The 12,165-nt window shown below is 37.2% G+C and overlaps 1 protein-coding gene across 6 annotated transcripts in view; it reads right to left on the bottom strand.

Moving 5' to 3' along the window:
* Positions 1-4,385: 4,385 nt before the first annotated feature.
* Positions 4,386-12,165, bottom strand: part of BICD1 (BICD cargo adaptor 1) — a 173,936-nt gene continuing 166,156 nt past the window's right edge. For 4 of the 6 annotated variants that reach the window (XM_030481151.1, XM_030481142.1, XM_030481143.1 and 1 more), the window contains one exon: positions 4,386-10,179. In XM_030481151.1, the coding sequence (XP_030337011.1) occupies positions 10,092-10,179 (88 nt within the window). In that variant the 3' untranslated portion in view covers positions 4,386-10,091. The remainder of the gene's footprint in view (positions 10,180-12,165) is intronic. The other 2 variants (XM_030481147.1, XM_030481149.1) reach the window with 2 other exon arrangements.

Here is a 12,165-nt window from a genome sequence, read left to right as displayed (position 1 = left end):
CCATGAATATTTCTAAGAATGTATTTTTACCTCCAGAGATCTAACACTAATGGAACTCAGTACTTCAAGTAAGCTTTACGGTACACATCTGAGGCTTTATGCACTGCAAATGGCTGTAAGTTTACCATTCTGAAGTGTGCTGTGCTTTTATAGTCAAGCATAAGTGTATATTCAAGTACTAAGTGTAACTGCATAGATGAGGAGTCTGAAACTTCAGAAACTCCAGAATCTTAATTTGAGCTCTGTTGCAGATTTATATTCATGATTTTGAACACAGGCTTTAAAAGGATGCAGTCACTTTAAAGGAAATCCAAGTTCTCTATCAGAAAAAGAACATCTATATTTTACTGAGCTAACATTGTTGAGGGAAGAAAAGTTTTCCCATGTTTAGGCAATGTTTTCATCTTGGGCCTAGTGAGTCAAATTGCCTTTTTGGTTTACAGTCAGTCAGAAGGAGGGCACAGGTCTAAGGAAATTAAAACCAGAAAGTGGATGTTAAACTTGAGCTATATATAGCAAGGATCTATTAATACCAAGCACTGCAGAAACAGGGAACGAGCTCTGCACCAACTCAAGCACTTGAGCAATGCAGGTTCTGGGGCAGGGTATGTACCACATGGACAAAAGACCTCACCTAGCTGAGAGTACCTGGTTATTGCATCCAAAACCACTTTGGTATTCCAGTCTGTGCAGGGTGGATGTATGTGGAGAGGTGAAGGGTTACACTTAAAGAAACTTGGCTCACTTTGTTAAGTGTTGATGTTTTCCCATCACACAGTCTCAATTTGTCTATCTGTAGGTGAGAGATAACAGTACCTATTTTGCAAAGATGTTTTGGGAATGAATTAATATGCATAGAGTTCTTTGAAGATAAAAAGAGCTACTTTGCATTTGGCTTAGATAACAAAAACCTTTGAAAGCAGTGATGGCTTCACAGAGGCACTCTGTTTTTAAGTAATGTAGGACTTTGAGATTGCTGGTATTTGTATGCAGTGCATTTATATAAGTTCTAATTTAATGTTTTGGATGGCTGAATTTGAGTCACAAGCTGGTCACGAAAGCACGCATCATTCGCATCTTCACATTGCACGAGATACTCTGTGTTATGCCCAGAGTCCCGCCATCTGCTCCACGTAGGTAAATACCCAACATCCAGATGGAGCCCACTGAAGTCCCTGGTGCTTTGCTCCAACCCAGGGATCTCTTTAAATCCAGTTTCAAAGGAATGAACTGAATGGCAGGTCCATTCATTCAGGTCAGAACAAGTTTCCCAACCAACTGTGAATGATATGGGTGAAACCCCACCTGATTCTAAAGTAACTTCCCTGGTCTAGGGCCTGATAGTAGCATCCATACAGCTACAAAGGACAGCTGCTGCTTCATCTTATAGCATTAACAAACTATGACTGTAGAAAGAGCTACCTTGGGTGGACTGGTATTGAGCCATCTGAGTTTACAGATGTCTTCTATCTCTAAGAGAAGTTTCTGCCATTTAGTCATGTATAGGGGGATAGAAGAAGACCTGTGTGCTGTGAAAACAATAGCTCTTTTTCACCTGTGATTATAGGCCTTTCCCATCTCTGTGAAAGGAAACAAAATATTGGGCCCACATCCTCTGCATTCAGATTTTGATCTTCAAGGGAGCTCTGTACTCATATAACTTTCCATATTATATTCCTAATGTGAGTAGATGGCCTGTTTTAATACCTCAACCTATATGCCAGCATTGAATAGCAAAAAATCAATTTCATTGAGAGAGGTTAATCAACACCAAAAAAAGTTGGCAGCCCTCCCCAGATAGGGAATCCTATGAAGTAATTTTAAAGGAGTCACATGGAGAAGACTCCTGGGGAGATTCTGACTTGACACAAAAGGAAAATTTTTTACAATGAGAACACTCAGCCATTGGAATAATCTCCCCAGGGAAGTGGTGGACTCCCCAGCACTGGACACTTTGAAGACAAGGTTGAACGGGATGCTGGACATCTAGTCTAGATCATGCTTTGCCAAGACAGATTGGACCAGATGATCCTTGAGGTGCCTTCCAACCTGGTATTCTATGATTCTATAAACTGTCTCACTTCTTATTTCCAAAGTTTCCTAGTAACTCACTTAAGGGAGATGAAAGGACTTCTTTGCCCCCCTCATCTGGAGCTTTCCCACAAATAGTATTTTCTCAATTATGTATTATAATAACAATAATTAAAACATTTGTTTGTTTATTTTTCTCCAAAACCACCTACCAAACCTTATTCCTGGAGTTAGATATCTCCAATATGATACAAGAGAATTTATAAATAATGAGTGAAATGTGTGTTTTCTAATATACTGGTCTAGTCAAGAAGGAATCATTTTTGTAAAGGTCTGTATTTTTTACTGGGTTATTAAGCTTCTGCTGAGTAGGCAGCTATAGTATTGAGTCTTACTTTTGTGCAAAGTTAGGATTTTCTTCTTTCATGCAGGCAATCACTCAAACCTTCCACTGAGAGGAAGGTAGTGGTGCCTATGCCTTTAGCATCCACAGATAGATGAGAGCTGGCTTTATTCCAAATATTTTTTTCCGAGGATGCACACAATTATTATTATCTATTTTAGCTCAATTTTCCTTCATTTTGTTCTATATATAAAATTTTATTTTCTACATTTGTCATTCACAGGCTGCTAGAAGATGTGCACATCAGGACCTTTGATATGGCCCACATCATAATTAGTACCTCTGTTCTTACTATTGGTCTCATGAAATCTAGGCTTCAACATTGTTCAAAATTATGCAGTAACTTTTTGTGCTCAGCCTGATTTGCCAGTGGCCTGTCAATGCTTTGTGGTGTTAAGAGAGTCAAACGATGGTGCCTGCTGCCTTTAAGTATAACTCAGAGTGCTCTTATTTCTCTAAGTGCCATTGCAGCATTTATCAAGGGAGATGTCCTGAATAAAAGACTTGAAGTGGCAGTCACTGTAAACTTTAGTTTTGGAATGTTTCCTATTATCATCTGGTATATTTTATAGGAAAAACAATAGTTCATTTGTCAGAAATTACATCCTGCTCCAGAACAAGGGGTAATGGTGCATCTCAGGGGACTTACTACACAGACATTTTATTTGGAAACAAAAAATGTATTTTTTGGAGGGTTTTTTTTGCCCAGACTATTTCAGTGACCTTACTCATACCACTGCTTCTCAGAGAGCTGCACAAGACCAGCTGAAAGGATGATACAGAGGAAGGGGAAGGAGCAATATGGGTTAGAAATTTCTCAAATCAACTTTGCCACATGAATGTTCACACAAGGAGCAACCCTCTGCGAAACTGCTATCAAAACAAACACACTGAGAAGGAAAAGTCTGGTTCTCTCCCCACCCCCTCCCGCTTTTTTTTTTTTTTTTTTTAACTCAAACTCGTTTAATTTAAAATCAAAGGGGAGGAACACCCAATGTAAGAAAATTCTATCCAGAGCAGTCATACTTTTGCTAAAATGGTCATGGAATGCTGTTGCAAAGGTACTTCTGCAATAAACAGAGGTAAGGTGGGAGACCTCCCCCTGCTAGATGAAAAAAAGGAAGAAAAGAGAGAAGTGGGAGGAACTTCTAGACAAGTAGCAGCTCTTGAACTGCATTTCTGTCATCATGCACAAATCCTGTTACTATCCAAAGCACCTCTCCGGCCAGCCAAAAACAAACCCAGCCCTCCAATTGTTCCCACTGAGTCAAAGAACACAGAGGGCTTGGAGGTGCAATCCTTCCTTCAAGCTCTTCGCTTTTCCTGCCTGTTTCTAAAAGCTGGACATTTGGTACCCCTCAGAGACCCTGTGAAGCAGTGAGGTTCACCAGAGGAGCTGCAGCAGCTGCCTGCCTGCCAGGGCCAAGCTCTCACATCAGTGCAGGACTGGCTGCTGGGGCAGGATTTGGACTCCCTTGACCTGAGAACAAGGCTCTTCCACAAGGGAAAAGGATATTTCTTACTTTAAAAAGCAGGTAGGATAGTATGGTACGTTGTACTGTACACAGTGCTCCCAAGCCAATTTTATGCTAACCTCAGTTCTTCCTTTGCTTTCACATCCCCGGAGGGTTGAGATTTGCATCTTACAATGCATTTTTGTACTGAGACTTTATGCAGATGCTGCAGCATTTCAGAGGTTACCCAAATCTTACGGAAACACTGTGTGGAGAACCAGAATTTTAGTATCTGTTTCAATCTCAGAACACAGAGAAAGCACCTTTGCTTTAATTTTGATTCCCTTTTCATTTAATGTTGATTTCCCTTAACTTCTTACCTGATACCTTTTAAACTTACCATTATGGATCTTTAAGAACTAAATAAATGAAAAAGTTTTAGCCAAGCCAACACACTGCAAACTGATATAAATAGAAGTAGACCAGACAGCATGGCATTAAATGAACAAAAATGGCCAGTTTATTCACTGGAACAGTTATGCATTACACTGTAATTTTAATTGGAACATAAAGATGTAAGAATCAGTATATTGTCTTCTTTTAATTATTTTCTTCAGCACTAGAGTGTTTTTCCCAACCATTTGACTGCATGATCATATTACACATGTACAAGCACAGACTTTATGAATCCCTCACAAGGCATTAATCTAGGGTTGTCTACAAGGACAAGGAAGAGTTAACATGGGAATTACTTCCATTTTAAAAACAAATGATGCATTTTTGGAAACAAGAATTAATTAACTTTTTTTGCTTTCAGCATAAAGTAGCAACAAGAAGAGTTTCCAATATTCAGTCTTTAGCAAATGAACAGATACACTTTTATATTCTTCACCACCTAGAAACACTCTATCATTTAACCCCAAGAAGGCAGGACAACATAATATCAATTCAACATAGGAGTAGCTGAGTTATTACAGCAGTAAACATACAGTATACAAATTTGTCACAAACTCCACCAATGTTAAAACTCTTTTGAAAGGAACACAGCAATCTGTATGGTTTGTTAGATACAGAACATCATGCAAATGGAAACATTCAATAGATTACAAAAGTCACAAAACATCAGTTGGGGTTTTTTTTAATGGTTTACAAAGGATCAAGTTAATTAACCCTTTAACAGTCAAACCACAGGGCAGAAAATCAATAGGGCAATAACTAATAAAATGGACTTAATTTATCCACTGGCATAGCACACATAGCCATATCTGTGAACAGTAGGGGAAGCAAAAGCTAGATTACTCTTATTTCTTCTTCACAGCTGATAAAATAACAACTCAGCTAGCAAGCCACTCTACTTGAAACTTTTAACAATCACTTGGAAATCAGTTGATTTCCAAAATATTTTTGAAATCCAATAACCATATACTCAATAAAAACTGTTCAACTCAGATTACTAATACTGAGAAAAAACACACACTCTTCTCCACTCTGTTTTACAGCAAATCATGATAATCAAAACAAATAGAGAGCTCTGTAGAAAGACATTTTTGAAACACAAAGCCCCATCATCCAGAGTCTGTCCACACATTAACTCCAGTCATAGAATATATGATTTTTCCTTTACCTTTTGTCAGTTTTCTCTTGATTGCCATTTCACATAGGGGATTTTCAAGAACTCCGTGGGAAACAGATTAAAAACTAATAAGGATTTAAGCCATACACCTCCAAATGAAATATACAGACTCTTTGTAATAGTCCTCTTGCCTTTCTAGCAGGAGGAATATGCAAATCTCTCAAGAAATAAGAATCTTCTAGCTTAGCTATAGATATGGAAAAGCTACACAATGTTAAGAATCCCATGCATGCATTTTACACTGCATATTTAAATGCATTTTTGCCTGAAGGTGAAAGGCAATTGCTTTTTAGCTTCTTTTCCACAGGATGTTTAATTATACTAAAAAAAAAAAACTTAATGGCTAAAAAAGCCTGAATGTTGTATATCCCTTTCAGACTCACTGCACACACAGCAAAGGAAAACTGAAGAAAAGTGGTGACTGGAATTTTTGAAGAGGTAACTACAGCAATTATCACACTTCAAATGCAAAACATCAATGTCTGCCATTTGCAAATGAAGATTTCAGAAGTACAAAAGAAAGAAATTTACTGTAACCTCAGTGAATAGGCATCTTCCACCAAAGAAAGGAACACACTTCAGAAGGGCTGATATAATATATACCTTGTATGATGATCAATCCAGCTATAGTGGAATTGGTAGCACAACTACTGACTTTGGCATTGCACGCTGAACAATAAGGTTGGTATCAAAATAAGGGCCCAGACTCAGGGGTGTTCTTCCCAGTGTGATAAGGACTGGGTCATATTTTACTAGCAGCTTACTTAAGTATTTCCAACATAACTGTCGTGAGCACCTTCATAGGTGAGGTCATATTTTGTAAGTGAGGTTATATTTCATAACATAATTTCCTTTCTGTTCACACTTAAATATGGCAAATGGCTTTAAAAAGTTCACAATTTTTTAAAATAAAAGATAAACTGAAAGTCATCTTGGCATTAAAGCCTGCAGCGTTAATTACAGTTTCATTCTATGAATCCTACTGTATAACTATGATTACATTAATTTACTGTGAAAAATGTGGATGGAGAAAGCACAGAGACGCCAGCCTGTCAATCAGATCAATCAGACAGAATATCACTATTGCCTTCAACTAGAAGGTAGAAACTTCTGTTCAATCAGCATGAAAAATGGTAATATTTTCCTCCATTTACCTTCTGACTGATAGAAAATATATTTTCCATACTATTACATTTTACAATGTACTTATTCATCCATCTCTTTCTCCTAGTGGATTTTTTTTTTTTTAAATTTTATTTTTTTTCCCACACATTTCCTATAAACTGGATTTCCAGAAGTGGATCATTTCACTGAACAAGGTATACTTTTTCACTACATCCAAAAATAAAACCCAAAACAAAATGCCTTGGAACTCAACAGGCTATTCCAAATTCAATGAAAATTCAAGGCCATCATACAGAACAAAAGCTGCATTTCAGATACAAAAGTCAGAGCAGGATTTAAATTGCTTCTTTACTGTGTAGGACACATTTCAGTATTTCTGAGTATACTCAAGCATTACAAATACATGTATAATTTTTTTTATCTTTAAAAATCAGAATAGATTTCAACACATCATAAATTAATTTTAAATGGGCAAAATATAATATTTTGCAACCCTTAAAAATACTGGCTTTTGTTTCTGTTCATCTACATGTAAATATTTCCTACAAAATCTCTCACAAAGTTGTATGTTATCAATCATCATATAATAAAGAAGAGTTTATCATCTCAAGTTCAAGATATGTATTTTATTTTGTACTGGTTAACTGACAAAAGGTGTCGCAGGGACCTACACAGTTTTATAACTTACAATGCAATAACTACAGCCATTTGTACATTAAAGTTGGTTTGGTTTTAGTTCTTTACATTTCCAACACTTAAGTTTTATTACATATAAAAATGTAAATTGAAAACTTAGAAATGAAAAATTTAAAGCTTAAGGGAATAAAAAATCTCATAAACCCACTTATTTCTATAAAATGGGGCCACAATTTCTATATCATTGGATGCTGTTCCATAACTCTTGATCCACATGGACATACCAGTACAATGTTTCAATTCCCAAAGTTGCTCTGCAAATCACAACTGGAAACAAATATGTTTCTAAACAACTGTTCCAATACAACATTTTTTCCAATAAATTTCTATCCATATAGAAAGGAAATGTATTTAACTGAATTTCTTTTTAATTTAACTTAAATTCAGAGAAAATGCATTTTAGTTGGATATGAAAATAGGAAAAACTATTCCAAGTGCCTCCTGCAGTAACTATATTCAAAGTGCAATGCAAATTCTTTTTCTTTTTAACAATATACAGTAGCTGTCTTTGTTGTACACAGATGTGGCCACTGTACAATATTCATACACCAGTCTGAGAAGGTCAGGAATTCTGAGATGTTTTTTGGAGGCAGTGTTTGCCTCAGACAGAATATTGTTTTTTAAAAAATAAAAATCAAAATAGAAGCTAATCTCAGTGTCAGACACTATGATAAAGCTGAACAAGGTTTCACTTGGCTTTTCTATGACAAGACAACACATAGATTAGGTATGATACTGAATAGAGATGTAAATGCATATGAGAAGAATCATGCAAACCGCATGGAAACCGAAGTCGAAACACTGCTGAATGTTGTCTGTTTGATCTGATCAGAATTGGATGTCAGTTTGTTCCTATTTTGTCCACCTCTGACTCTGAATGTTTTGTTACAATAGCTGCTTTGCCAAGGTTACACGACATACATTGGTGATGACATAGAGTATTTCTATTTACAGCACCTTCGTTACTGGTACTATAGTAATAATGATTTGTTAGGCACACTGAGTGGTCACCGATTCTTTCCTTTGCTGATGTTTTGTTTATCGCAACATTTGGTAAGCACTAACAGAAGACTGACTTCATTTTCTCAGATTCAGGCAGAATATGAAAGAATTATTCCAACCACATCTGCAGCAGTGTGTTTTTTTCCCCAGATGCTCTGTACCTTAGGCTGTACTGTGTTTCCCACTTGCAGGTCAAATATATGCTGCAGAGAAGGAATAAAGACGTGGAAATATCTAAGCCTCTCTTCTGTAAATAAATTAAGGCCACCTGACAAAGCAAGGAGTCTGCTAGTTACTAATTAGTAAGCAGGTAGGCAGTACTGCAGACTTAATTTTCTAGCTGATGACCAGACGGGAAGCCCATAAACACTTAGCCTTACTTAGCCACTTGCCTTGCTGTCAGGTACTGTGCAAAATAAATTCATCTATCCTTGATTTTGTTCTGAAACTCACTACTTTTTAAGAAGAAACCCAGACTTACTCAGCTTTTACGGGAAAGAATCTTTAACTAGGAACACTGTGCACTGTTGCAATAGAGTCTGCGTAGTGTAGATCACCTGAGTATTTGTCAGAAACTGACATGAGCTAAGGTTCTGTGTCTGTTGATTTTTGGCAAGGAAAAAATGCACTACAATAAAGTCCTACAAACTTTGATCCACACCGTGAACCCTACCTGCATGAGTTCTTTCACCACAGAATACCTCACACGAAATGCATATGACTTCGCCATTCATACTAGCCTTTCAAGGTAAGGCCTCGAGCTAGTATCCTGAATATGGGAGCAGGAGGAAAGAATGTTTTTAATTAGCACACAGCATTTTACTTATTTTAGATTTTTTTTTCTCAGATACCAAATAGAAAGTAACCCCAAAAAACAGCACCAATTCATCTACTTGTCTGAAATGCAAAAAAATAATTATGATGCAAGCAAACAACTGAAAACAACTGAATACATCATCCTTTCATCTCCTTCTTAGGCTTAAAAATTATCTTTCAGTGAAGAGCTAGAACAAAACCAGAAGCTAGTGTAATAGGAATTAAAAAAAACAAGTGCATAAACAATATCAGTGCAGCAGCAAAATATACAGTCATTGCTAACATTCCAATTCAACCCATTTCCAACATTTTTGTGCAATAAAAATTGGCCATATGCTGGCCAATGCAATGAGCCTTCTTTAATATTAACACAGTCATTCTTCACTTAAGCTATTCCTCTTTTTAAAAATAAAATCAGTTAAATACAACTCTCAGAAAAAGAAAAAAAAAGAGACTGTATTTTATAAACACAAAAATCTGGTGCAAGTAAAGTAAGAAATAAATATCACACCCTTAATGACAGAAGGAAATTTAAACTGGTTCCTATGGCTGAACTTAGAGGATGTGAGGGCAGGATTTTTGTAACATACTTTTTTTAACATTGGCTTAAGTCTCTTGTTACTTCAGAGCTAAACCCAAGCAGTTGGGAGGTACGTTTTCGTCAAGATGTTAAATTTCACTACACTTTAGTTGTGATAGCAAAGTTTGAATACAATCAGAGGAACCATAAAAAGTCTTCTTGGTAGGTTGGGCTCTGTGCTTTATGTTCTTCTTCTCAACCTTCCCTCAGTCGCTGGAGCAGGGAATATGAATCCAGACTTGTCAATGCAGCAACAAGGCAGGATTGTGTACCCGCTTGCTGGGAACAACCCCAACTTTTGTTGCATGAACTCCACTCTGTTTGCATTTTCTCTTACGTTGCATATGAAGATTAGGGGTAAGGAGGAGGCTTAGAGAGACAGTTGAGAGGGGCACACTGAGAGCTGGAATGTGGCTGCTCTTCTGGAAGAGCATTAGGACTGAAAATCAAAAAGAAAAGAGAGAAAGTGCTTAAAATACATGGCAAACTTGTTATGCACATGTAAAAGGTACAGGGCTGGAAACAAACTTAAAAAGGGGATGAACCCTCATCTCTAAATCTGTATCCTCAGTTACACAGTATACATAAAGAAAATCCTCAGCGCACACGTTCAGAATGGACACCTAGATGCATACATGGAGCGACACAGATAATCCTGCTTGCCAGTTCATGTACACAATTGCTGTTCACATGCTCTGATGAAAAATGCTGTGTGGAGAAATAAATGCATGGGCAAAATGGGAGAGCAAATTTGAAGGACAAAACACAGGTGCCATCTTTATGAGAGCGTTAAAGATTTTCCATGTGCAACTGATTGAAATGAAGGACAATGCCAGTCTGGAAATCAGGTTTCATAACTTTGTGAAAGTGTGATCTCCTACTGAATGTGACCTATTTACTAGTACAAACCTACAAATATGGTGTAACCTTCCTCATCAGGCAACATAGCCATTACATATTTCGTAATTAACACTTCCAAAAGGTGGGGGATTTGTGGTTTGTTTTCTTTTGCTTTTATGCTGTTTGAATCCTCTTCAATTCTGCCATATACTTTTGTCGGTTTTTTTTTCACATACAATTTGTCTATTAACAGAATCTACCCATTAAGCCTCTCTCAGCAACTCATGTGGGGCTGGCGTAGCAGCCTAGCAGTGGCAGCACAAAGATAAGGGGCAGCTAACACAAATATACCGCACTTCCTGGGGCAGAGTTCCAGGGTGTTCTTGCTAGTAAAGCTTCAGATAATCAGGTTTGTTCGTTTAAAGGCAGCTCAGCAGCCTATGCTACACTGCAGCAGGCAATGCGGACACAACGTGAGACCTGTATGATTCCCTCAGCCTTGGCCTGTCCTGTTTTAAAGAGTGAACTTCAGCTGAACTTTCCATGTCAAGCTAAGTGACATCTGTGAAACTTTCAAGGAAGGCATGTGCCAAAACAAGATACCAAAACAGAATGCAAGCAAATGCAATTTATTTAAAAAAAAAAAAAAAAAAAGTTCTTTTCTTCTTCTGTGTCTGGCAAGAGTTTCTTTTCCTAATGCTTCAAACATTCTAAAGTCTTGAAGTTATTCCAAGCTCAACAATGTGATTTATGATGAAGGAAAATCATTTATAACCCTGTCTTCAAGAAACCTTGCCTTTTCCATTTTTCTTCTTTAGAAACTGTGCTGTTATATATTATCTTTCCAGTACAGACTACTGGAGTGTTGGCTGAAGGAATGCAATTAGTCTATTGCTGGAAATGAATCAATTTGAAATGCCAGAAGTATTTGAAAATCTGACATTGGAAATGCCAGTGATACAGAAAATGCCCGTAGTTCCACACATAGCATTTACTTAGGGAAACAAGGAAATGACACTGTGCTTGCCTGAAGACAGAAACAAGAACGCACCATCACCATTAAGAAAGTATGTGTCGATGTCCACATTTTCAAGTTAGAGACGCCTAGGAGACTGTAACCAGAGGCATTATAATTCAGCAGGAGCTACAGTCCTTGCACCTCTGGTCTTATTTGAAGACAATAGACTTAAGTTAGATTCTGTTTCACATTAATGCTCCCGAAGATGAGTTTTCTGATTGCAAAATGGATGGTGAAAGTGTGTTATAGAAGCTCGGGACCTCACAGGCTTTGTTTTGTACTTAGCTGAGTAGGTCAGTTTCAAAGTGTGTAGTGTTATAGACTGAATCCTCAATTTACATATAGATTTAGTCTAGCCCTAAGCACCTAGGCATAAATATTTAATCTAAAATATTTTCTTGAAGCTTAGTAGTGGGACTTGCTTAAAAACACCAAACCTGTCTTCTCTAAGCAATTTTTTCCAAGGCTATAACTATCCTTTTCTTCTGCCATATCCTCCCACATACAGATGGAGATACAGCATCTAAAGAAAGATAAGAGTAAGATCTTTGCCTATTCCACTCAAGT

This window comes from Strigops habroptila, chromosome 3, assembly GCF_004027225.2.
Source record: "Strigops habroptila isolate Jane chromosome 3, bStrHab1.2.pri, whole genome shotgun sequence".
Taxonomy (NCBI): domain Eukaryota; kingdom Metazoa; phylum Chordata; class Aves; order Psittaciformes; family Psittacidae; genus Strigops; species Strigops habroptila.
Note: the sequence above shows the minus strand (reverse complement) of the source record. Positions and strands in the feature narration are given on the sequence as shown.